The sequence below is a fragment of the Vanellus vanellus genome, assembly GCF_965231255.1.
Source record: "Vanellus vanellus genome assembly, chromosome: 4".
NCBI lineage: Eukaryota > Metazoa > Chordata > Aves > Charadriiformes > Charadriidae > Vanellus > Vanellus vanellus.
In genome coordinates, this window is record NC_138909.1 from 27,407,354 (window position 1) to 27,433,279 (window position 25,926).

Here is a 25,926-nt window from a genome sequence, read left to right on the forward strand (position 1 = left end):
TATTGAGGGAAAGATGGAGACAGACAATTCCTTTATTTCATTACTCATTCTTTAAGCCTCCTAGACATCTTTAAACTGTCAAAGCTGCAGAAATTCTTGTACAAACCAGGAGCGACTATTTAATATCCTACTTCTGGCCAGTTTCACCATAATCTTGAACCCAAGAAGGGACTTCTATATCCTCCATGGCTCCTCACTGAGGAACAAAAGAAATTGATTAAATGGCCTCAGTTGTTCAATTACCACTGTGAGTTCTGATCTAGATTTAAGGGAAGAGTATTTGAAGTTTTGGCCCTTTACCTCATCTCTGCTCCTCTTGGCACAGCACTCCACATACTGATAAAATAAACCATCCCCATCCACCAGTGAAGTACCTCCACATGGCCTATTTGCTACTGAGAAAAAGAAGTCTCTTCTGAATAACAAGCCAAACTTACAAATGCCTCTTTCAGGTTTCTTGTATGTATTACATATATACATACAGTACCAGTTAGAGCTCCTGAAAGGAAAACACTGTTTCAGAGAAAGTTTGTTTTTCTAAAATATCACATTTAATAGTGAAAAATAGTTTGCACATTTAGTATAAAATAGCCTATGCCTTGCTATAAACCCAAGCAATTCCAAATTAAAAATAAAGACGATCTTCCAAGTAAAGGAAGCAGCATCAAGTTCATTCTGACTAAATGTTTTTGTAAAAAACAAATAGCATTTTTTAAGACACAAGAGTATTACATGTTCCCATTTTTAATTACTACTGAAAACAGGACTTCTGAAGCTAACTTTGCCCTGCAGCACTTAAAAGTCACTAAACTGAATTACAGGCACTAAGAACCTTCAAGTGAAACAGAGTACAGATGCAGCAAGTGAACTGTATTTTAGGAAAAAAAAAATTCAATTTAACAATATATTAGTAAAGGAAAGACTGCCTACAGTACCATTTCTTTCCTTTAACCCTCATCTTTCAAGACAAGCGACTCAAGATCAGAAAATCTGTAATTAGGAACGAGGATCCAATAAACCAACAATTTTTATTCTCTACTCAGATATTTCTTATCTGATTGTGTGCAAGGAAATTAACATCTGTCAGCCTCAGTTTCTTTATATGCAATCTGAATTAGATGCTGGGGGAGGGAAGAAGAGGCAACTTAAGAGTTAAGTAATTATTCATCATTTCTTTAACTAAAAAAAATATATATAAGTACTCAGTTTGCAGATCGAAAATATACAAAGTAAAAGAAAGCTACTACTCAGTTGAACTGGAACTCCAACCCGCACGCCCACTTGGTCCGCCGTATTTAGAGAAAAGGCAGGATTTGGAGCCCTCCTGCCAGGAACAAATCCAGGCTCTGCTAAGCCCCAAGGAAATAAAGTTGCAAAACAGAAGGTGCTTCACACAGCCAGACACACCTATTTGCTTACACAGCACAGACTCCAACTTCAACCCCCCAAAGTACTCAACTACAGCAGTAGTGTAGTGTGTAAAAATGACACTTTAAATGAATAACCAGGAAATAAAGCCAATTTACAGGGCTCTAGAAAGCACACAGAAGCTTTTACCAGCTTCCTAGCTTAGTTAATAAAAACAAATCTATGTATTAGGTCCTTCAGAATAGAAACCACCTCTTCATTATGTTTCTACAGCACCTAGCAAAAGGAGGCCCTCCACCGGTAATTGAAAATGCCAGAAAATCCCAACACAAAAGCTCTGCTTTCAAATGCTGTATTAGGGACCTTCTGTCCAGGTGACAGCCTGCCACTGCAGGATTTTTATATTTATTTTTTTTAACGATATGATATTAAAAAAATATTGTTCAAGTCACTATAATTTACACCTACAGTTACGAAAACCACTGCAGTTAAGAAAAATCCTGACAAAATAACTGTTTTTCTGTCACTACATTTGCCAGAGTGAAAAGAGACTGCCACCCAGTGGACTACAACCAAGTACATCAACTGCAAGCCATGACATTCAATACGGAATTGTTGAAAATTTTATTTTTAAGAAAGTGTGGTTATTTTTAGGATTTTTCCCATTAATATAATAATGTTTCAAACACATAGATTCACTTGTCATTCTATCCTGCACCTGAAAAAATCAACATTTGCATGAAGGCACTGTACATATAAAGCTTTTCAGAATTACCAGAAAAAAATAATCTACCAAATCAAGCTTTCACCAGAGAAATAGTTAACTAGTGCAATCACTCAGTTCAGAGGTGGGTTATGTTCTAAACGCAGCTTGTGCCATCCTTGGGAAGGTTTAAACAGAATTCACCTGTAATATGGCAATGCTGAATAGCATACACAGATAGTTTAACACCTCTAAAGGTTTGGAGTTCATTTGTATTTGTAAAATCCTTCTCCAGTCTTCTTACCCAGCTTCTTTTCTTCTACCAGTTGATTCAGGAGTGGGCTGGGTGCAAAAAGAGGATTGTTGGGCTCTAATGAATGCCATCCTGGTGAAAGAAGTGGATGAATTAGTAGCAGTTCTGTTTATACGCAGAGATAATAGAGATCTGCATCTCCTTAGAAAAATATTAAGAGGTCAGAAAACTGAAGGAGGTTTGGAACTTATTCGAGACTCTCTGAGACCCTTCAATACAGATTCATAAAACAAAGATCAGTATCAATGATTATGAGTAAATCTAGCAATTAATCTTTAGCTGTAGTCTGGTCTGAACACCTTATAATCTCTATGACTGAGAATTTTTAATACTTTTTTAAAGAATTAAGGAGAACTTTTAAAATAGAGTGAAGTACGATGAAATGAAACAAAGGCTACGCTGAAAAGAAATTCAAGTGGAAAGAAATTCCAATTTTAATTTCTACCTGTGAAAGATATGGTCGGTTAGAACAATATAAAACTACTCCACAGTACTGGCTAAAAGCAAAAGAGGTTTCATTGAAGATGCCATTTTGAAAGTGACATTCTACCCTGGAGAATATTTAAGCTGCTCATTCAAAATAACACAACATCCACCAACAAGCCATCACCAATTATGTCTTTTTTTGTTATTGTACTGACATTCATCTGCTTATCAACTGAAGTGAAAGGAAGATGGTATTCTTGCGTCTTTTAAGGTATTTTCTGGGTTTCCTATTAATTGAGAATGAAAAAACGGATGGCAGAAAAAGGACAGGGATTCTCAACATTTGTTGCTTTTCATCAGAATTTCTTACCTTCAGTATATGTCTCTCTTCCCACTGATTCTTTTTAATTATATAAAGTTCCACCAGTATTATTTTTATTTTCCACTGGAACTTGATGAAGTCAACAAAACCACCACTGTTCCGTCCCCATGTACATAGGGTGCAGGCATACAGTAAAAATGCTGTACTCATACAGCATTCTGAGCTGAATTCTCATTCCTTTCTCCTCAACAGTTAAAAGTCTATGCCATAAACATCCAGTTTAAACTAATTAAGAATCAGATTTTCATTAGAACATTCATCTACAATTTCACTAAAAAGGGGAAAAACATAAGAAAATAAGCATGCAGTACCATCTATAATATATTTGCTGGTATCCAACCCAACGTAGTCCAGCAGTTCAAACGGACCCATGGGATAGCCAGCCCCAAGCTTCATAGCAACATCAATATCTTCCTTTGATGCATCTCCTAGAGAAAAGATTGACAGTTTGATGAACAGAGAAGATTCCGCATCTACTTGGCACCACTTATAAATAATTAAGAGTATTATTTCACCCTGGTGCAGCTCTTCACAGAAATCTCTGCACGTTTCAGAACCACAAAAAGTGGAGTCAGCATACACATGCTGGAGTATAAAGCTGAAACTCTCACTAAAAAAAAAAAAAGCCCTGCAGGCCTTTTTTCCATTTTTCTAGCTTCCTCTTGCATTTCAATACAGATCACTACACTGTTGATGGAGACACAGCTACTGTGCTCAACCTATCAGAAAGACTAGAGGAAGAATTGGTCACTACGAAGAATCAAGAGCTTCTTTTAGTGTAAGTAAAGATCTCAATTTCACCTTCGTGAGATCAGCAGCAGCTTTTGAATGATGCACAGGACAGAACTACCCTTATTCCACAACAGCCAGAAGGCAACTGATACCCAGCTGATGGACAAGGCAGGCATGGGGAGGGGAGCAGTAGCAGCTGAGTAACATGCTTAGTTACAGCAGCTTTCACTGGAGGATATCTATCAGTATCAGATATAGCAGATAGGACTGACCTGAAGAGACTGTGCAGGTGCCGTTAAAATTGTGAATCCAAAATTATTTAAAAAAAAAATAATCAAAATTATCAGAAATTTGTTACTTCTACTTCAGTCTGTGCCTATAAAAATACAAACCCTGCATTCCCACATTGTCACATTTAACATTCACCTCATTCTTCTGCTGGGAATGCATATTTTATACTGCCATGAAAGCAGATGCACTTCTACTGCTTATTTCTAATACATATTTTGATAAAGGCAGTGCAGTTCTTTGCAGATCTTATAAAAAGGACAAAGTTAATCAAACCCCAGAGGTACTTGCTACGTAACCTCCATGCTCGATGTGTACAAGCATTAAGGGTGTCCAAAAGTGTGGCCGACATAGCCTATGCAATTTATACACCTAAAATTGGAGAATATTAGAAATAAAATTCCAAAAGCTCTGTAAAGAAAACAATTTCAGTGAAATTTCTGTATGAAGTAATAATTTTTATGTCTCCTTTTACTCTTTAAAGCTCACAATTCTTTTTTTTTAAATGACATTTTATTTTTGAGAAACTGGGAAAATTAGCTTTACGTAATAATTTCAGTTCCCCAAACACACATAAATCCTCAACCTCTTTGAAGTGGATGCAGATGTATATACTTCTTTTATCAACAGATTTGTCCCACTTTGTCAACCTTGGGACTCGTCCACCTGACAATATACACTTGCATTACAATACAATTAAAAATAGTAAAAGGGCAAACAAGGGTTGTACCCCCAGTTCACACTAGTCTCCAAGTTTAAAGCAGACTTTCACAGAAACTTGCTCGACTGCCTTTTTGGTTTTCCACTAAGAATAGGGCAGTACAGAACACCATACATTAATATTTACAATATACCCCCCGTTTAAGTCATTGTTAATATATATAAAAGGTATTTTGTCTATGCAAAAGCGCACATTTAACCCAAGGAGATTTTATGTAAATAAAGACTCAAGGACTGACCCGATAAAATGGTATTTCAGTGCTCTGGGTTGCCAGGAAAGAGACCCAATTTCATACTAATGTGGATGACAATCTGGCTCAAATGTCTTTGAGAATTAATGCAAAGGATATGATAAAAATTTAACCTGATTCAATGGAAAATATGAATTAGAAGACAGCCATCGGGCTTTTCAAAACATTAACCAGCTTTTAAATAGATTTCATTAGAGTTAAAAATTTATAAATTAACTTTAACAAGTTTGGAAGTATCACACTGTTAAACAAAATACAAACAGAATAAAGATTAAATCAAAATATTGTTTTGCTTCAGCAGAAAACAGTCAATTTTAAGATACAATCTGAGTGACTGTTTTCTTCTACAATTAATTAAAAGTTCTATTGCCTCCTGAAATATACATAATGATACATGTGACTTAAGAAAGGCACCTGTTTTACACACACTGGAACAGCCATACACTTTATTTAAAATTGTCACTTTTTCTAAGAGAATAATGCCCCCTCACATCCATGCCTTTGCCTTTCAAGTCACCAAAATTACTCTTTTCTCCCTTTGAGATGTAATTAGGTACATCTGTTGATGGATAAACAAGTAGTGTTGGATTTTTTTTTCTGGAGATCAAACCACCCCTTCCATGTGCTATAAAAGAGATTTTTAATATTTAAAGCATATTTGGTGGAATCCTGATAATGGAGTGCTTTCATCTGTAAAAAAGCAGCGATTTCAAAAACAAAATGTTTCAAATGACATTCTCAGTCGCACGGAGCTATGAGCAGAGCACTTGAAATAAAAGCAATTATACCCCATAGTTTCCTCTTTATCCCCTACATTATTGGCTTGTTTCCTTTTCAAAACAATTATCAATGCTTTGAAAAATTTAGTGGTTCTTTGGGGATTCATGATTATTTCTACCTACCCTCAGTATTAATGTAAAAGAGACCAGCAGCAAGACGGGAGTTCCTAATGAACGAATGTAAAGGACACAGAAGTGGAACAGGAGGTTTTATGGGGCAATAGTTGAGCCCAAATCACTTGTATGCCAGCACCATAGTGTATTATACTACTTACCTCACCTGAAAATCAGTGTTTTATTTCATAAATCCAACATAAATGAACTCAAGAGAACTTCGCTAATGGTCCCATTATGGGATTTTCAACCAGTTTCATTAAAGTGGCTTGGGACGGAGAGAGGGAAGTTCCTGATTAGTTGGCAGAGGATATTTTCACAATGGCTCTACACTCACCTTGTCATATCCAAACCAGAAACATTTTCTACCACCATAGATTTCCCACACATGTAACTAGGACCTTCCAACTCTGCATACACTGATGTTTTAAAGTGAAGACAAGGTCTTTCCAACTACACATATCGACTCACATTTGCTGTTCACTATTCACTTCCAGCCTTTAAGGTCTGAAAGTTTTGAGGGAATCCCAAGGCTTTTCTGAAGGGATATAACATTTAGCAGTGTTCTATGTCAGCATTCCCTGAAGTCAATATCCCAACAAGTACCTCTCTCAAAAAGTCGAACAGCTTCCATCATATATGGCACCAAGAGACGGTTTACGATAAACCCTGGAGTATCCTATGAAACGGAAAAAAAGGATTCTAAACAAACATTCTTCACCAGTAATACACTTAAACATTACATGACAAATTAAACAAGTGGATGAAGACACTTATTGAATCATCAGCTTCGGGTACTCTCCAAACTGTATTTTTCATATGATTTATCAGCTTAGTAATAAAACACAAAAGATGAATTTCACAAACATAAACATTCATCATGACTGAGAACAATAAGAATACCTCAAGCCCAACTAAATTAATCTTAAAACAATTTAATGTGGCCACTTGGCAAATGCCTTTTCTTTAGCAAAATTCTGCTGATACAATTTCCTGAAGGATATGAGAAGGATATGTTATGCTCCATAACAGGTTTTTTTGTGTTCACTACTAGAAACACTCCTGGCTAAATAGTCTACTTCTCCTCCACTGCTCAATGGTAAACCATGCTTTTGAAAGTTAGAATCACTTCAACAGCAAACACCAATACTATCAATGAAAAGATATGTACTGTCAGAAGAAGGTAACAAATTGATAAAGAACTTCTCTTACACAAGCTTTAATCAAAATCAAAAATACTAAGAAAAGAGAAAAAGCTTTGCAAATATAGGATTATTTCATATACTACTACTGTTTCAGATGTTTATTGTTCATTCCATTTTATCTCAGAGAATTCCAAGCAGCTTTTTATTCTACAAACAGGTATTTAAAAAAAAAAGAAAAAAAAAGAAATAAAAAAGGTTCAGACACGAAGACTGCATTACCCTCTACTCAATGTATAACAATAATTCATATATATTCATCATATATTCTGCACATTACATACTGCAAAACTGTGACAGTAACAGGAAAAAAGTCAACTAAGGCCACAGAACAATTTAGCAGTATGGCCAGAATTAGAGTCCAGCATCCAGACGCTGAACTACTGGTAACTACCAGATTGCAGGCCCTTCTTTTTATGACCAAATGTCTCCTGGGGGCTGTGAAACTCAAGGCAATAGCTTGCATAAAACTACCCAGACCACAACTTAATGGATTCGGAAAAAGTGTGCTTATGAAGTAGGGTGTTCCTCTAGAGAAACAAAAACAAAGCTGCAAAGCAATGAAGATTAATATGGGTTTAGTTATTGCAGTCTTAAGAAAAACTTGCAATGAGTGCACACCACGAAGGATTCATCCAACTGCCTCACAGTACAAGAGGTAGCAGTCTAAAGATGAGCTCCTGCTTAAGCTCTTCAGTCCAGTCTTCTGCAGGACTGGGAAAGAAAATTGAAAAACTGTAAACCCTGATAACTTGTGAGTTTTGCTGCTCTAGACAAGACATCTAGAGCACTCTGAGGAAATTTGTGGTAAACATGGCTGTTTTCTTTGTCAAACTGCTTTTAATAGGGAAGAAAAACTGGACAACAAGCAGCCTGGAAATTCTTGAAGTGTTCGTACATCTGCTAAAACCTACCACCTTAAAATTAGCAGTTTTCAAGAACAGACCTTCTGAATACTGTTCAATCAAAATGTACTCACCTTACAACTGACAGGACTCTTTCCTACTGCTTTACTGAAATCCACAAGCGATTCAAAAGTCTTTTGGCTGGTCATTGGAGTTTTGATGACCTGGGCAGAGGGAAGGTAGGGAGAACATAAGCACATTTATGAGCGGAATCTCTCTCATGATGATTAAACTATAATCCAGAACACTATTCCAGAAATTCAGAAAACATTTGTTTTGCAAAAAACAATTTCAGTGGATATATGTAACAGACATAGAAATCTATTTTAAAGACAGATACAGCATTTTGCACATTTTGAAATTATGTGTTTCTTTAAGACATCTTCCCACTCTGCTAGTATGGATGGTAGAAGGGACCATTCTTTAGAATCACATTTAGAGATTATAGTATAACAGAACAATTTTGAAAGCTACATCATCTCTGTTGCCTTGGGAAACATGATGGCATCATTCTAGACAACCATATTAACAGACACAGTTCCTGATATAAAGGGTTGTAACAGCTACCCTGTGCACAATGTAAACACAACACAGACATTTAATTCTAAAGAAAATTTAATATTTATCTTTCAAATTTGTGACAGCCTCTTAGCTTTTGAGTAGTACATTTCCATGCTGATTTTCTTCACAACTGAGTCTTTTGTCACATGTAGTATTTTCTACACTTCACTGGAATTGCGACGCATTAAGTCATTCATTAGAGACCTACACACCACCACCACCCCCCAAAAAAAAAAAAAAAAAAAAGACTTGCAGAAGCTGAACTGGTTGTGATATTTGCGTTGAAACTGACCTCCATGTGCAGTAACTGAAAACTGCTATACATAAGCAGTTATGGCTGACCCCCTTGTTCATACAATTAAGTCACACATAGACTTCCCCCATCCTAATGACTGACGTAAGGCCAACATAAAAAAAACACTGTTAAGACTGAGGAAACGGCTTGTTTCTCAAGAGAAGAAATAGTGTAATTTTACTTTTATATTAGGTAAAAATATCTGAGATACTTAAATAAGACACAACAGTTTCAACAATGAGGTTTCAATATACACTTTAGAATTTTGAAACATTAGCACTAGACTTTTGGATTAGAGAAAGAAAACCCCTCAAAGCTATGTGCTTCTGAGCACGAGATCAACAATCTATGAAAAGAGCAGATAAGACTCAAAGGCACTGCAGTTTTGTGACCCATGAAGGACAGCCTCCATGACAGAAGACCGGCAATTTCAGTAATCTCTTTCATAGTTTTGGCCATTCTCTTGATTTTCCCCTAATTTTTTAAAACTGAAACATCGGTTTTACATAGAAAATGTTGTTATACATTGTTTGTCAATGCCAATCCTGATTTACAGCAGTAGATCTGAAACAAAAGCAAAGCTTTAAAAAGTATATTTATTTACTAATATTGGCACCTTTCAAGATCAATTCACTAAAAGCACAGCTTCTGTGTTTTAAAGTTATTCAAATACAACTCATCAACTGGAGTGACTCTGGGCTAGGACATTCATAAGTCAGGGAAAAATCCCACAAATTATAAAGACTGAACACAGAAGTCAGACAGGGATTGCTGTTTTGTTTTTTACAAATGATAGACATCTGTATTTTTCAAATCTCACACAGGCTTAGTTTAGATTTCTAAAGACTGATTTGGTTTAGGCCTGAGACAAGGCATAGAAATAAATTCCTGCCAACAAGTAGTTCTTAGCACAGAAATAAATAAAGCCTATGTTAGCCTAATGAATTATGCTCAAGATTTCTGTTACCTCTGACAACACCTACAAAATTCCTCCCTTTCCTTCTGACAACATTTCCCCAGAGCGTTTAGTCACAATATACAGGATGCGATATTAAAAAAAAAAATCCACACAGGTACAGAAGTTAGTGAGAGAGAATTTGCAAGTGTCTGAGCCCTCATCAGACAACCATATTCTGAATCAAATTTGTTCATTTCAGCCAAAAGGTTCAAACATTTGAAAAGGGGGAGGAAGAGAATGATACATGCGAAGACACAGAGCAAGCAGTTGCATAATATGCATTTTAATGGGAAACAAGCAAAAAGTATAATAAAGTGAATCTCAGGAGTTCAAAAGGCAGGCACAACATATTTGAACTGCTTGTCACCAAAACAATACTAGAACTAATCACTCATGGGACAGAGGAAAAAGATTTACAGCATTTAAGGGCACGAAGTACACGAAACTTTGGGGCAGAGTGGTCAAAATGTGAAGTTTATTTTCACTTACTCAAGAGTTTTTAAGTTCTAGCTAATCAAGGTCAGCCATAACAGGCAAAGGTGAGAAAAAGGCGAAAAAGAGATACCTGTTGTTTTTTCCTGCAATGTGACCTTTACTTTGGAGGCTCAGATGCACACTTATATCAGATTATTTCTTGTTCTGCTCTGCATTGCAGTATTGTTAGAAATTGCATGATGTAGCCAAAGGGAGTATATTTAGAAAAGATGTCTGAAGAGTTATGTAAAAACGTCTTTTTACACCTCCTTAAAGGCTGGGAAATATTTTAATACTTCCAGAGGAATCATCTGGAACACTGAAACAAAACATGACTAACTTTGTTTCAAAAGTCACAAGGCAGTAACATTTCATCTCACATGATTTTCTATCGATTTCTACACTGGTAACAATCAAATTCTTCTGTCAGTCATCAGAAAGCTTTATTTAAGCTGTCAGTATTTCTTATTAATCAGTTTGCTTGCGTGTCTGAAACGACCACTATAAACTATCTGTTGGCAGTTCAGTGGAGAACTTCAGAGCCTCAAGACTGGAGGAATTACCTGTTCTCTGCTCAACCTGCCCCTCAACAGAGACTGCACCACCCTCTTATCACTACAGGTAGCTTATTCCATATCAGAAGAGCTGCAAGCTGAGATCTACTCTTTCATCTAACTGATTATTTAGCGATGACAATTGCATTGCCATGCTACAGTTGTTATTATGATGACGTTACAAGACACTTACCTCCACAAGCTTCATCATAGGCACAGGATTGAAGAAATGGAGACCACCAAATCGGTCCTGCCTGGTGGTCGAGTTAGCCAACTGCGTGATTTGCAAGGATGACGTGTTGCTTGCAAATATCGTATGCCTGGAAAAAGGAAACATATGGATTGCATAAATGACACGTATTTTTCTGACAGCGGGAGATTGATGTACTGAACATAAATAGACATGCATTGGCTAACCATCCACAGAATTATCAGAAATATCCCTAGTGATTATCATGGCCCTTTTGCTGAGGTGTAAGTACAGCAATGATGAAATAACCACTAGAAGGGCTGTGTGAGATTCTCACTCTGAATAAGTATGTTGAATACTTGTATTAGGTGACGGGAAAAAAGACCCTGTAAGTAAAAAATGTTTGTTAACTCCCCAGATATATTCCAGGTAATTCCTTCAGCAATCCTGCAAACCTAACAGTATTTTTTTCATTGTTAATCATTTACACATCTACAGAAACTGAATCATTCGCTTTGTCAAAAATGCACTTTGGAGCCTTAAGAAAAATTTTGAATTTATTTTTTTTTCTTTATGATGATCAATGGTAGCCATGAAGAATGAACCTACCACCAGAGCAAAGAATTGACAGAAAAAAACAAAGAAAATACAAAAACTGCCATGCATAGGAAACCACAAAGGATACACAAAACCACATGAATTTTAAGACATACGTGAAGTCCTTTTCCAGACATAAACCAAATTTACTAATTGTAATTTATAATATTTTCTTCTCAGAAATACCTCAGAACCTCAACAGCTATACTGACATTACACCAAAAACTTACAGAAATGGCTTTTTCTTCAAACCACAAAAATCAGACACTGTATTAGAGATGAAACTCTACCCTTCCGTTCTGGGTTGTATCCTACCGACCCTTCAAAAATTTATCCTACTAGACTCATCAAATGTTAATCTATATTGGTATTTTGTTTACATTTCACTAAGATATAATTAAGCTTTGCAACAGAGCTTTCAGAAGTTATGTCCAAGTCGTGGGGACATCTTATAGTGTTATTAAAAAAAAAACATTTGGGGACAAAAAAAAAAACACGGCAATTTCCATTTTTTATTATGTTTTCTCAGATTTTGAGAATCTGTTAAGGAAAAGGAAATAAAAAATCTTGAGAACTCCCGTTTACATTTCTTACAAATATTCTTTTGCTATTTCCCACCATAAAGTGGGCCTTACATTGTTCTGCGGTGGGGTACTAAAGAGTGTGCTACATTTCATAGTTTTGACCTTGCACGGTCAATGCATCCAAAAGACACTTAGCTTCCCTGTAAATCTGCCATTGTACAAAAAGAATTCAAATATTCATATAAAAATTAAGCACATTGATTTGTGAGATGTAATCATTGCTATTGTTTATATCTGGGTTCACTTCAAGCAAGAGATTTTACCTCAGCATCACTTCTGTGGGTGAATACTGTAGCCTCACACAACATAAAGCATTGGGGAAAAAAAGCATTGCATTTATATTGTGTACAAGGGCATTCTATTTACACTTACCACTCTGACCAACGAATTGATTTAAATTGAGTTTAAAATAGAATTTACATGCCTCTCTGACTTAGAATTACATAATCCATGCTTCAGGTGACAGCACAGTTGGAAGGCTTTTGAAAGTAACAGTACCAGTGAAGCCCTAGTGATGCTCTTCCAGGCACCAGCGTGCTTTCCCTTGGTGCCATCTAGTGGGTCAGAGGAAGACATTAAAAATAGAGTCCAACACAAGAGAAACATGCCATTTCAATAAAACTGACTCTTACAGCCCAGCTGCATTACACAGTGAACACTGAACAACACTTCTTTTGTAGCAGTTTTATAACACACTGACTCTTAACACAGTGAACAGCTGAAAACCACTGGCCAGCTCCTAGCCAAGTTTCCACATTTAAAGATAAATCCTAGGCCAAGAGATGTCCACGGACATTCCCACCACCCAGAAATAAACAGAAAGCAAGTATGCAAGAACTCTTAAAGTGGATACCCAAAACTTCTTTCGTCATGTTCATTATGATCCTGTTTGGAAAAGTGCTGCGGTGTTTAAACTCCTAAAAGCCACAAAGAACGTGGGGATATTTTGTAAAAAACCCAGCCTGACCTTTTTAAAATGGAAACGGGAGACTGACTCGCTTGAAGAAAAGGAAAACAGAACTGAAGAGTGGGTAGCAATGCTTTATCGCCTGCTCTGAAAATGACGACAGTGCAACACAGTAACAATTACCATATTAGGAGGATGAACACTGAGAGGAATGTAACATACACAAGCAATTTTGCAAAGTTCAGTGAACTTAAACTAGTATGCTCTCAGACTGATGGCATCCAAGAAACAGCACTCACTGTTTCACCTGGGCGGGTACCCAGATGAGGAATACCCTGAGTTCCCCATGCTCTACTCTCCCAGCTCATTATGTTTTCTCTGAAAACTTCAGAGAAATTCACTCCTCACCCCCACATAAAACTCCTCTCAATAAAGAATAGCTTTCCCACCCCCCTCCATTTATAGATCCACTTTCAGAGGAATTACAGTTCTTTTATAGAGAAAAAGGAAGATAAATTAGTTAATTGTGTTTTGTTTTTCAATGCAACGCTTTGGTTTTGTGCTGTCCCCAGACTTATCTTCATTGGAGAGGTTATCACAGAGCATAAATGGGAGACAAACATATAGCTCTGGCAGCTGAGGAAGCACATGAGACATGGGATACAGTACAAAAGAAGAAAAATGCAAGGTTTCACACAACCTTAGGTTTCCATCAGCCACCCCTGCGCTAAGTCCTGAAATCTGAATTAAGAGAAGCCCTCCCTCCTCAGAAGCCTGGTCTTTCGTGATCTCTACCTATAACCCACACTAACAGTGCCATCAACGCCCAGGGCCCGACAGAAGCAAAGCTTCTCCCGAGACTCAAAGCTATCTTTAAACAAATCTTGTCTTTGTTACCAATCACCCACAAGTCCACCACTCCCATTAAGCTGATGCAACAGCTAGTTCATGAAATAGTTTTAGGAATTCCGAAACACTGAATCTTAGGGAAGGCTGTAGGATGCCTGCACTGACAGGGAGAGCTTGCCGTTCCACTGCAGTGCCGTACAGCATGAAGAAAGCCTGCTGCTTCCTTCTAATGCACAGAAAAACACTCACTGGACATTTCTGCCTTTCCCCATGCTACTCACACAATCTGCAACTCTATACTCCTCACATAACTACCAATTATCCTTTGTATCTAATAGCTAATATCTTAAACACTTGGCTACTAAGTTTCACTACTTTACTAGCTTTTCTTTCTTGTCATCTAGACTTTCTACACTGCAACCCATATTCTTCACCATTCACTTTCCATTTCTTTATCCTACATATATGATTTTTCATCATTTATCATAATTTCCAATTATCCTCTTAAAAAGGAAGGCTTCTCATCTAATGTAATTTTTCCCAACCCATATTTTTCCCAATCATACTTTTTGCAACAGGAAGGAGCATATCTGAACAACTCCCAGTATCTTTAAACAGTCTGTAATGTAAAATTTGATGTTTCAAGGCAGCTATACTTGTAAACTGCTCAATCTTATGAAAAATAGCCTCAGGTGTTCCAAATATACATATTATTTAATGAGACTCCAAGTCCCTGTGCCCACATTTCCTTGCTGACTGGTTCTAGACAGTTTGCCATTTAGTACACTCTAATTTGCTCATTAGCTTTGTCTGCTGAATGTGGACAAAGACTCAGGCAACCAATGGTCTGGTTTCACAAAACAAGCACAACCGAATCATGACCAGGAACCCTGATAATTGCCAAAGGCAGCTACTTACTTTTGTCTGTCTAAGGGTAACGGCAAGTTACCCTGTGCTCAATGCACAGCTGTTTATGATCATTTATTGTTTTCAGAAGTACCAGGTAATTTTGATTAATGACCATATGAGAGAGCCTGAAAATCTCCCCAGGCTGAAGTCAACTAATAATCACACATCTTCTCCCTTGACATTATATTCAAGCTGCAGCTTGCCTAGTTCTTTAGGTAATACCTCTTAGCCAATACCCCCAGATGTAGCTGTACTAGTTAAAACCTCAACCTGCAAGCAGTAAATGTCTTGTGATCCTGAGTCATCCACGACAAGGATCAAGCTTCTGAGACTGCATGCTCAGCTTAACAGCATTTTTGGGTTTGGAAACAATTCAACAGTAACTTCCAACGGTTATCAAATACATTTCAAAGAAAGTTCCAGGGACTCTAACATGCATGCTAAGGAATTATTTACCCTTTTACCTCACACAAAATAACCAGCAATGAGCTATTTCCAAACTCTTATAATACAAAGTAAAAGTTTGCTTAAGCCACTGTTGAGCTGACTGTGACTTACGGCTAAAAGGCTGAGATTTCTTAAAACTGATTCATGCCAGGTGCACTGAAAACAAATATTGTATCATCTCAATTCCCTATTTAAATATGGGAACATATATGCTAACCCTACCCCATGTGTACCAGAACAAAATTACTCTACTGTTGTGCATTTGCATGTGGATTTAGATTTAAACTTGCTGAGTAGATGGACGAACTTTTTGACTAAACAAACTCAGAAGCAAGTCAAATGAAGCATTGCAACAACTAAATAAATCTGATGAATACACCTGAAAGTGTTGTAACATGCACCTGACACAACAACTATTTCATACCACATGACAGTCTGGCATTCGTCTAAAGCAGAAAAATTCATTTAAAAAAAAAAAGGAGCTAAGAAAATGCAGAACTAATGGTGTAAGAATAAAAACAGAAGATACAAAGGTCTAAGCTTCAAAATGTAACAGGAAAAATACACATACTCTGGAGCAAACTTATCCAGCCTCTTGAAGAGTTCATTTTTAATTTCCTGGTTCTCCACAATGGCTTCTATCACCAGATCTGTGCTGTGGACCACTGCTACTGCATCTGTGCTTGTTGTGAGGTTCTTCAGGGTCTTCTCAATGAACTCAGCACCAGCCTGAAACATTTCCAAGAAGTTACAATGTCTATTTACAACGATTTAATTTATTTTTACATTAAAATCCCCTTACACGCTCTGAAGTAGTTTTGAGCCCTCAAAAATTCAGGCAGTCTGCCACATTTACAAAACAGTGAGAAAGTTCTATGTTTGTATAGATACAATGCTTTCACTGACAAAATTTTCCAAGCCAATCAAATCTGCTTTGGAGCAAATAGGAGACCTCTTTAGGAAGACTATTTGCTGCAGTTCAACCTTCAGCATAAGAGTCTGAGTGAACAACTGGTTGGTCAATCAGTAGTTTCTGAGACAACCTGGACTTGCCCTCCATAAAGAGGAACTTTTCCACTTTCAAACCTTTGCATTGTTTTCATTCAGTGATTATCTGTTTCACTTCTATGAACAGATATGTGCTAGTTCATGAGTACTTCAGGAAATGAAATGGCCTAGATTCACTATGGTTTCAGTGCAAATGCAGGGATAAAAAATTCTGGTTTCTGCCAATCACTGACATAGTTTGTGAGGACAGAAATCAAACAGAACTGCAAGACTTTGAACCAAGGGTAAATGGAGACATAGTACAAGTAAATGCTTACCGACATGCTAGAATATAATGTCACGTATAAAGTACAAGCATTTTTCAAGACAACTTTCTTTTGGATTAAAAGACCCCCATAATTATTTATGTATGCTCTGATTATCCTGGTATTACTATAGTTTTTCTTCTGTACTCCCTCATGCAAACAAGCCCTTTTTTATTTCCTTTATCTGCTGCATCATTCATGCTGGTAATCATCAATAACAGTATATATTATACATGTTAATATGTATCAAAAGAAGAATTGAATCTGCTGTGGAATTTAGAGAAACAAGCATAGCAACAAATAACCCTTAGGACATAAATTTAGATCCATCGACTGCTCCACAGTGACTTGCTGTATGTAAGTCTTACTCAGTAATGTAAATGCAAAGTATCTTATACATCTAATTCATGTTACTCCAGGGTAGTTAAACTTGCATTCTCATTTCACTTGCAGTAATCCTGTGCCCAAGCTTTGGGGGCAGGGAGAAAAAACTCCTTACTAATGTATTAAGACACTTTTGTTACTATTTGCTTATGGATAAAACTGGCACATTCCCAGGTAAGCGCTCAAAGATAGATTGCTATTAAGTTAGGATGGAAAATTTGGCACCATTTCACATTTAGCATCTGTTGTAAAAGGTCACCAAGTTGTTTTAAATCTTTATCTCAAGGCTGAAGTCTACAAAGGAAAGAAAAAAAGGTAAGACATCTTTCAACAACCCTGAATCAAAGAAAAGAAAATTTAAGTTCTTCGGCACACTGGAAGAAGTTTTCTTTTTAAGCCAGTATATTAACATGCTCTGGAATGCATAACTGTAAACAATATCAGAACTTCACTATGGTAGTTTTATTCTCCTAAGTTCTCCTAGTGGTATAGAGAAGATGATGTCAACCTCAGGCTTATCCGCAAATTTCTTCTTTGTCACTCTCTTCAAACTCTCTTCAATTCCTTTTGTGGACTTTTTAAGGATTTCATCTGACTGGTCTACTAACACCACAGTATGACCACTGGCTGCTGCAACCTGAAAGTTAAAAAAAAGATTCAACATCAGTATCACAAAACAGCCAACCACACTGATTTGTATTGGGGCAGGCAATACACTAGGTAATGAATTAGGCAAAAGAGAGCTAAAGAATACTGAATGAAGACTTACGCACTTTACTAGAAAAATCATAAAAAACTGGACACAGTTGGGGTGGAGAGGAAGGGACAAAAGTCTCAAACAACTTGAGGGAAAAGTAAAAAGAAATCTATTTTTGCCCCAAGCTGTCTGCAGAATGCTACCTGCACCTGGAGACAGCTGAATTCTGTGGCTATGGCTACAGAATGAACAGCTGACGTGAAAAGAGCAAGTGGCTTAGCTATGATCCTTGGATCTTGTAGGGAAAAAGGGCTGTGGAGACCAAAATTGGAATGCTGGCTGGGCAAGCGGGTGGCGTAAGGGATAGCTAACCCTGTGTTCCCAGGACGTAGCATAATACAACTCTGCTGTTAGGCCATGAGCACGTTCCCGCAACAACAGTAAGGTGACAGTGGAGCTGGGAGTAGCACTCCAGGACTCTGCACACCCCTCAGTAACCCACAAACTCTCCTTACTATATACCTGGTACAAACACTGGCTCAGCTACAGACAGCGCTACCAGGTTGTCTTTTCGGTTGATACTCAATTAATTTCAAACATATAATGTCACTTCCTCACATTGCAACAGCCTATTAAAAATCATCTCTTCATTATCTGTTATTCACTACTCATTATGTTTCTCTCTTTAGTTAGCAAGAGCCCATCTTTATTTTCAGAATTCTTGAACTAACAGAGTTGTAATGTAATAATTGTGGAAAACAGATGTTAAAACATAGTTCTACTGACTGTTTTTAAAGTCACACAATTTAGGAGCTTCCCTTCTGCAAACTTTTCCTTTACATCTAACCTTGCACCTGGAGACTAAAGATTCTCCTGTGCCCACAAGACCTACTCCAACAAAGCTAGCTGAAATGAAAAATACAGATATCTCCTGAAGAAAAGCATGGTGCTATTCTCATCCAAGTGGCCTCACTAATCTGGCAAATAAAGAAATGCCAGACTGCCTATGGCAGGAGCAGTATAGCTTTAACAAGGTGTCAGTCTGCATCTGGACATTTCTTTATCCATCTTTTTGTAATTACTTTTATATTTTCACTACAGCCAGTTCATAAAAACAACTGAAACATAAAAAATGTTTAAACCAAGCTTGGATTTGCACTCCTAACACTGCATCTGCTGCTGATCATTTGCAATGGCAAAGCAAGACCCTCTACTCTTCAGAAGAAAAATCAATACCAAGCACATTTATAAGAGATGCTTCACTAATTATCCATTTCCAATCATACCATCACTGACCAGTTGACAAAAAATCCTAGAAAAATTAACATCGCCCTTTTCCCATCTCATTCTTACATATTTACTTGGACAGGAAAGAAGAAAAATGGCAAAAGGTCATACCAACTCCTTGCAATTCAAACACACGCTCGCTCAGACTCTACCATCTAATTATCTTACTAAACAAGAAGCACAAGAGTGCTGGGGAGTCAATTAATGCTGTTTTCATATAGAAGTGCTTTTCACATGGCAGAATCAGAAATTATAAACTCCTGGCTTTCAGCCATACATTTCAGCAGAGTTTAGCTTCTCCTGATAGTATGAGAAAGCAAGGAAAGGAGAGACAATTTCTTAAGTGTTCTAAAAGGGAAGAGAAGCTTTATTAACAGGGTGCAGGGGAGACCCCACTCAGTGTTCCAATCATCTCTGCTTTGAGATAGTTTTGGATTGATAAATCAGAGGCAGACGGTCAGTGAAACAATCCTTGGTCCTTCAACAGTGGTAGAAGACTACAACCCCTGTTACTGCCAAATACCAGACATGTTTCTTTTGACATGCTGCTCTCTGAAATCATGCAGTCTAATAGAATACGCAGATCAGTTCACTCCCCCTACAGAATTATAACCTTTGCATAGCACGCATCTTCCTCAAACATAAGAACAACTTTCTTCAAAGTTGTTTTGTGATGGTTCCTTCAGTGGAAACTTCAAGCTCTGGTATCAAGGTACAGAGGAGTGCTTTTACCAGGTAAGTTAATAAACAACTATCTGATTCCTTAGGAGGAAAAAACAAAACAAAACAAAACAAAACTGCTGTATTCCCCCTGCTAGAGATTTGTCAGGAATGTGAGTAATCTTCAGTTCTGAGAAGGAAACCCATTGATTCATTAAAACTGAGAATTGCTATTTATGAACTCCAACCTCACTGTCAGTTTCCACTTGGGAATGCCTGCACACTCCAGTTACTCTTTGTGAACTACCCTGGTATCTTGGACAACAGGCTCTTTCTGTGAATTAAGTAAGTATCTAAATCTTAAATCACTGACAGGGCTGGTCAGTGTTCTGTTGCAAAGCTATCAAGTTAAAGATGAACTTGAAAGCCAAAGGCCTGAAATTAAACACTGGGAAAATGAGCCCTACTTAAATATTAACCACTTCATAATTCTACAGCTGATTGACAGCTAAATGTTAAGTTTAGCTGCTGTATTCTACTTTAATAACTTGTGAAGTGTCACTTGATCCGCACCCTTGGCAAACCAGAAGCAGCTTCTTTCTTGGACCGACATTTTCCAAATATTATTACACAGTCCGGTTTATAAATAGTCCAGACATTGTCTTCAGAATCACCTTAAACAATTTAAAACGTTGACCATGGTGGTTCTTGCCTGACCTGCAGATACGTGGATTAGCAAGAGAACACCAAGTTTTAAAACGTCGCAGCCGGGCTTTCTGCTCCTCCGCAGCAGTACAACCCAACTCGGCGCAACTCTGCCAAGACGGCTGCTGGCTGTGTCCCTCCACGCTGAAAGCAGCATAGCATGAAGTAATCCGAACACAAACTATAATATAGTCAGAGAAGTTCTGTTGCGGTTTGGTTGTTAGGTTTTTTTTTCCCCCCCCAAATATTACTCCTGCCTCGCAACTCAGAGCGAAGCCCTGAGGGCCCACTCGGCCCGTTTCAGGCCAGGCCGGGCCGTGCCGGGCCCACGACGCTCCTTCCCCGGGGGGAACCGGCTGCTTCCCCCGCTCTCCCCTTCTCGCTCGGGGGCGGGTCAGCGCCCTATACGGGAGCTGGGCTCGGCTATAAGCCAAAAACCGCAGCGGGCAGCAAAGAAGCGAAGGGGAGAGCCGAGAAGCCGCGGGCGCTGGGGTTGGGTTCGCCCCACCGCCTCAGCCCGGCAAGACGCCCCGAACGGGAACCGCGGCCTCTGCCCGAGCGGCCCCTGGGGGAGCGGCGGGGCCAAGCACAATCCCCACCTCAGCCGACCGGCCCCGGACCGGCCGCGAAGAGGGGGGAGGGGGCCCTCCCGCTGCACGCGCCGAGTTAACGTCCACCCAACGGCCGCCATGGCGCCGCCGCCTCCCCTCACCCCCGCCGGGCCGGGACGCGCCGCGCTCACCTGGGCGATGCCGGCGCCCATGAGGCCGCCGCCGATGACCGTCACATGTTTGACGATCAGCTTCTTGGCGGCCGCCGTGGCGGCGGCGGAGGAGGCGGCGGCGCGCACGAAGTGGCGGGTGGCGAAGGCCATGGCGAAGGCGGGCGGCGCGGAGCGGGGAGCGCGGACCGGGAGGCGGCGGCTGTAGCGGGGCCGGAGGCAGGCGGGGCGAGCGCCGCAGCTCCGCCCTCGGGGAGCGGCGGCCCCCGGGCCCGGCTGCCCGCCACGGGGAGTCGGCCGCTTTGAGTCCCTTCAGCTCCTCGAGAGGAGCCAAGTGGCGACCCCGCGGTCGGCGGAATTCCCTGCCAGCCCCCGGGCGGCGCTCGGCCAAGGGTGGGACGCAGGTAGAGGGCTGCCATGTCCCCCCAGCGGGGCCTTCAAAACGTTCACGTTCTTGTCATAGAATGGTTTAGGTTGGAAGGGAGCTTGAAGATCATCGAGTTCCAACCCCCCTGACATGGGCAAGGACACCTCCCACCAGACCAGGTTGCTCAAAGCCCCATCCAGCCTGGCCTCGAACACCTCCAGGGATGGGGCATCCACAGCTTCTCTGGGGAACCTGTTCCAGTGCCTCACCACCCTCAAAGTGAAAAATTTCTTAATGTCTCATCTAAATCTCCCCTCTTCCAGTTTGAGGCCATTCCCCCTCATCCTATCACTACATGCCCTTGTAAAAAAGTCCCTCTACAGCTCTCCTGTAGGTCCCCTTTAGGTACCAGAAGGCCACTATAAGGTTTCTGTGGAGCCTTCTCTTCTCCAGGCTGAACAGCCCCAACTCTCTCAGCTGCCTGCTGTCGTGGCAGCTTGTTTTCTAAGCGTTAGAAGCACCCCATAAACAAGAGTACTTCCAAACCAGAAGGGGATTTCATTTTCAGGCGAGCACAAGCTACATAGTAAACAAACAAACCAACAAACAAAAATCAAATCCTTGCTTTATAAATAATAACGTCTGAATCGCAGCAGATATGTCCACCATCACTTTCCATCCAATTCCTTTATCGCCAGAACAACCAGCACTTCAAGTCAGCCACAGCCAACACAGCAATTACAGGATATTCTACTTGAGTCAGCATCGGGGTAAACATTAAGCAACTTGTTTTCTTCAAACAAAAGCAGCAGAGTATTCTCATACCTCTGCACTTTGTACCAGAAGTGCAATGCAGAAAAATCCCCCTTTCCTCACTCTGCTTCATCCAGCAGCAGCAGATTAGTCAGGAGCGGTAAAGGGCTGCTGGAAACAGCTTTACCTAAACAGAGACTCAGAGTTACTGTTCCGCATGTATACAAATGACAGCTGAGCAGATAATTAATTAAATTCCCTAAAAAAAAAAAAAAAAAAATCACCGTGCCAAGTTACCTGTAACCTAACTCCAGGCTGTAAGACGCAGGATTTCCACACACAGATGTTGCTGCAGAGCGCCCAGCTCCCTGTGCACACAGGTGCTCACACCGGCTCCTTCCCCACAAGCGCTTAGGTTGTCTCCTGCTCAGCCCTCCCCTTCTCCCCAAAAGGTTCTCTGCCTCTCCCTGGCCTCCCTCCAGGCCAGAGGCCTCAGCTCTCTGCCCCCTACCCCAGGCTCTCCCTGGGAACCACTTCCCTCTCTGCCCTCCACTCCCCGACCCCTCTATGCCAGGAGTCAAACAAAACTACACCTCCACTCTGCCCGTGGTTTTCCTTCCCACCTCGTTCATCATACTGAGCATCTCCTCCTGATGGCAACTCATTAGTCCTTTTATCTTCCTCATCTCTGCTCTTCCCTCTCCTCCTTTTATTCCAGGTAAGTGTTTTTAAAACTGCACCGAGAGAATGAACAGACTCTATCATTTGCTCGTAACATGCCTGGCATTGTGTTTTCCCAATATCACATTATTTCCCCACCTCCTTCACTCCTCATCCAAAACATTTTGTAACATCTTCTCACTCAAAAGCTTTCTTTGTAATATGTAAAACACCGAACACCACAAGCTTAGTCAACAAGTGGAACTCATTAAAACGACTATGCAAAGCTGTCAAACACTTATTTGGGAATTACTTTATTAAAAATAAAGTTACATTGAAGCAAAGTCTGAAGTAATTTTCAGAAATAAAATTTTCAGCATTCAGAAATACCCACCCACTTATATAAACACACAGTTTTTAATAAGGCATTTGAGATGCTTCCTCTGCTAAAAAAAGGGAGGGGAAGGATACATTTACAAACACAAACCAAATCTGTTACCACTTTACTTACAGTTTACCAAAGATGGCAACTCATTTTTAAAACCACAAACATTTCATTGCTTATATGCTATTGTTTACCTACTTTCATGGCATCCTGTGAAAATTTCAGTGCATCTGGAAGGCATGAAAGGCAGGTCTTTACTGGCATTTCCACTGCATCTTGCATTCCGGCAGACATTGACATGGTTGCCCCTTCACATCAGTATTTTTAGCTTCTCGCACTATGCAGCATTTGATTATAGGTATCAAAAACTGCATCTCAAAGTACTATTTGTAGAAAGATAATTTTTGAAGGATAGTTTTCAAAGGTGACATTTTAAACTAAACCCAGCCAGCAAAACGAGTACAAATATATACAATTACACATACTACGGAATTATGAGAATTGTGTCTTCTTTGGAATCCATAAAAAAAAAAAACCAACCCAACAACTAAAGTGCTTTTCAAATGTGTCCTCATTGATTAAAAGGACAGGTATTTTATAAAAGTGATTAGTTGCACACCAACATCGTTATGGTGCTTAAAGAGGCATTTCAACAGAAAGATAATTATTATCAGCACTTAATTTTAGCTTTGCAATTAAGCATATATCATTTTAAGAATTTGCAGACAAAAATCCCAAGTGTACAGAATCTATTTATTCATTGGAAAATATAAAGTTAAAGAAATAAATGCTTATTACTCCAATACTGTCACCTTTCAGTGCAAGTTTTCCAGCACTGGTACCAAACTCAACTTTTTATTGCACTATTGTGTTTTCAAAAATTTCATACAAAGAAAAAAATGTAACATGAGCATGGGCTGCCCTATAAAGTCAAAAGTTAGCCTATGTAAGAACTGTAAGTTCTCACACAAACAGTGGGGTAACCTGACCAACCAAATATATCATTTAGAAAATAAGCCACTCTGTTATTCAAAACAGCTGACTGAAAACCTTAATTTAAATCCAAAATAAGTGTCTTGCAGTATTTGCTAGGCACTACCCGGCTTTTAAAACTTCAAGTTAAAAAGTGACAAAAACAGAGGTTAAGTTAAAGCTGAAGAGTTGAGTCTTCTTTTACAATTTAGGTTTAGTTTCTGCTATGGAATATCCAATTCCACTTTACAGTCAATTTCACATTCTTGTCTCGTAAGCTCAGCATTAGGAGGACTGTTAGTGTTTTCTAGACCTCCAATGAGAGGGGGGGGAAATTCCTTAGAAGAGCAGATATTATTTTATCTGATATGAAAGTCTGCTAGATCAAAAGGTATATAAAGAGATTTAAGGATGACGAAGAACAATTATCTAGAAGTTAATTGTTACATGTCCTCCAAAAGATCACTTTAGATCACTTTTGATGTTTGAGAGATCTTTCAAATAAAAGGCAAGATTGAGTGCCCCCTTCCAAAACACCTAAGAACCGGTTTCCTTGGCAATAGGTTTAACAGTGGTAAACACCACTAAAATTTTGCATGTGAAAAGAGGCAGGTACTGATACACTAATGCTGTATGAACTACAGACCTTTTTACTCCATATGGAAGATATCAAAGAGAAAACCTTTACACTCAAACCTGAAGTTTGTTGGATTCCTCATGTTCCATGCCTAAATGTGTAAGACCTATATCTCTAGTGTCATATTTGAAGTAAGACTCCAGTTCCCAAAGCCAAACAGGTTGTGGCAGTATTGTCCACAGTGCCTGTAAATGAAAAAACCTGAGTGCAAGCCCCAAATGCAGGATTACACACATAGAGCTTTCCCCTATGAGCAGGCTGTTGGTCTCATCCCAGCTGCAACCAGAGAACAAGATGTCACTGCTGATGTGAGGAAAACAGTGAATGTGAAGTGGCAGCACAGATGTCGTCTTGAATATCTGCTTGGCACCACAGAGAACAGGTTTCTGGTTCTTGTTAGAGAAATCTGTTCTCATTTATATTCCGAGATAAAACATCTGCACCCAGACGCCGCACACTCCTTTCATGTTAAGAACATGGTATATCCAAGGATTCACTTGGCCTCCAAGCCTGGGGTTTTAGAGTTGGTACCTGCTTGTTGATAGTGAGCCCTGATAGTCAAGAATGTTTGGATTCAAGAATCCAAATTGATTCTATCCAATCTACACCTACAAGTTACTTGCAAGCAAGAATCCTCCAAGGTTACAAGAAATGTCATTCAGTCATTTCCAAAAAGTATTTGTCATTATTTAAGCTCAGTTATAATGTTTCTTTACCCAGAAAATGCTAATAGCCTCTCATTCATTAATCCTTTTGGTATTAGATGATGTCCTTCACTCGTTTGGTAAATTAAATGTACTGCTTTTACCAAAATAATAATATTTGCTCAAGAATTAACAGATGTTTTGGACCATTCTCCCACAATTAATATTTGACA

General features: G+C 39.2%; 1 protein-coding gene across 1 annotated transcript; it reads right to left on the reverse strand.

Annotated features, from left to right (window-relative positions):
* Nucleotides 1-1,973: 1,973 nt before the first annotated feature.
* Nucleotides 1,974-21,477, reverse strand: HADH (hydroxyacyl-CoA dehydrogenase). The gene is made up of 8 exons (XM_082482529.1): nt 21,297-21,477; nt 17,714-17,842; nt 16,080-16,237; nt 11,219-11,345; nt 8,258-8,347; nt 6,683-6,755; nt 3,504-3,620; nt 1,974-2,456 (listed from the first exon to the last, which is right to left on the reverse strand). Exons 1-8 carry the CDS (start codon nt 21,426-21,428, stop codon nt 2,338-2,340), a joined length of 945 nt encoding a protein of 314 aa, XP_082338655.1. The 5' UTR covers nt 21,429-21,477; the 3' UTR covers nt 1,974-2,337.
* Nucleotides 21,478-25,926: the final 4,449 nt, after the last annotated feature.

Coding starts and splice junctions, on each gene's coding strand:
- HADH (XM_082482529.1), bottom strand. CDS start 21,428: ATGGCCTTCGCCACCCGCCACTTCGTGCGCGCCGCCGCCTCCTCCGCC. Junction 17,843..21,296: donor TGGGCGCCGGCATCGCCCAG/GTGAGCGCGGCG, acceptor TTTAACTTTCAG/GTTGCAGCAGCCAGTGGTCA. Junction 3,621..6,682: donor TGTTCGACTTTTTGAGAGAG/GTACTTGTTGGG, acceptor TCTTTTCTCTAG/GAGATGCATCAAAGGAAGAT.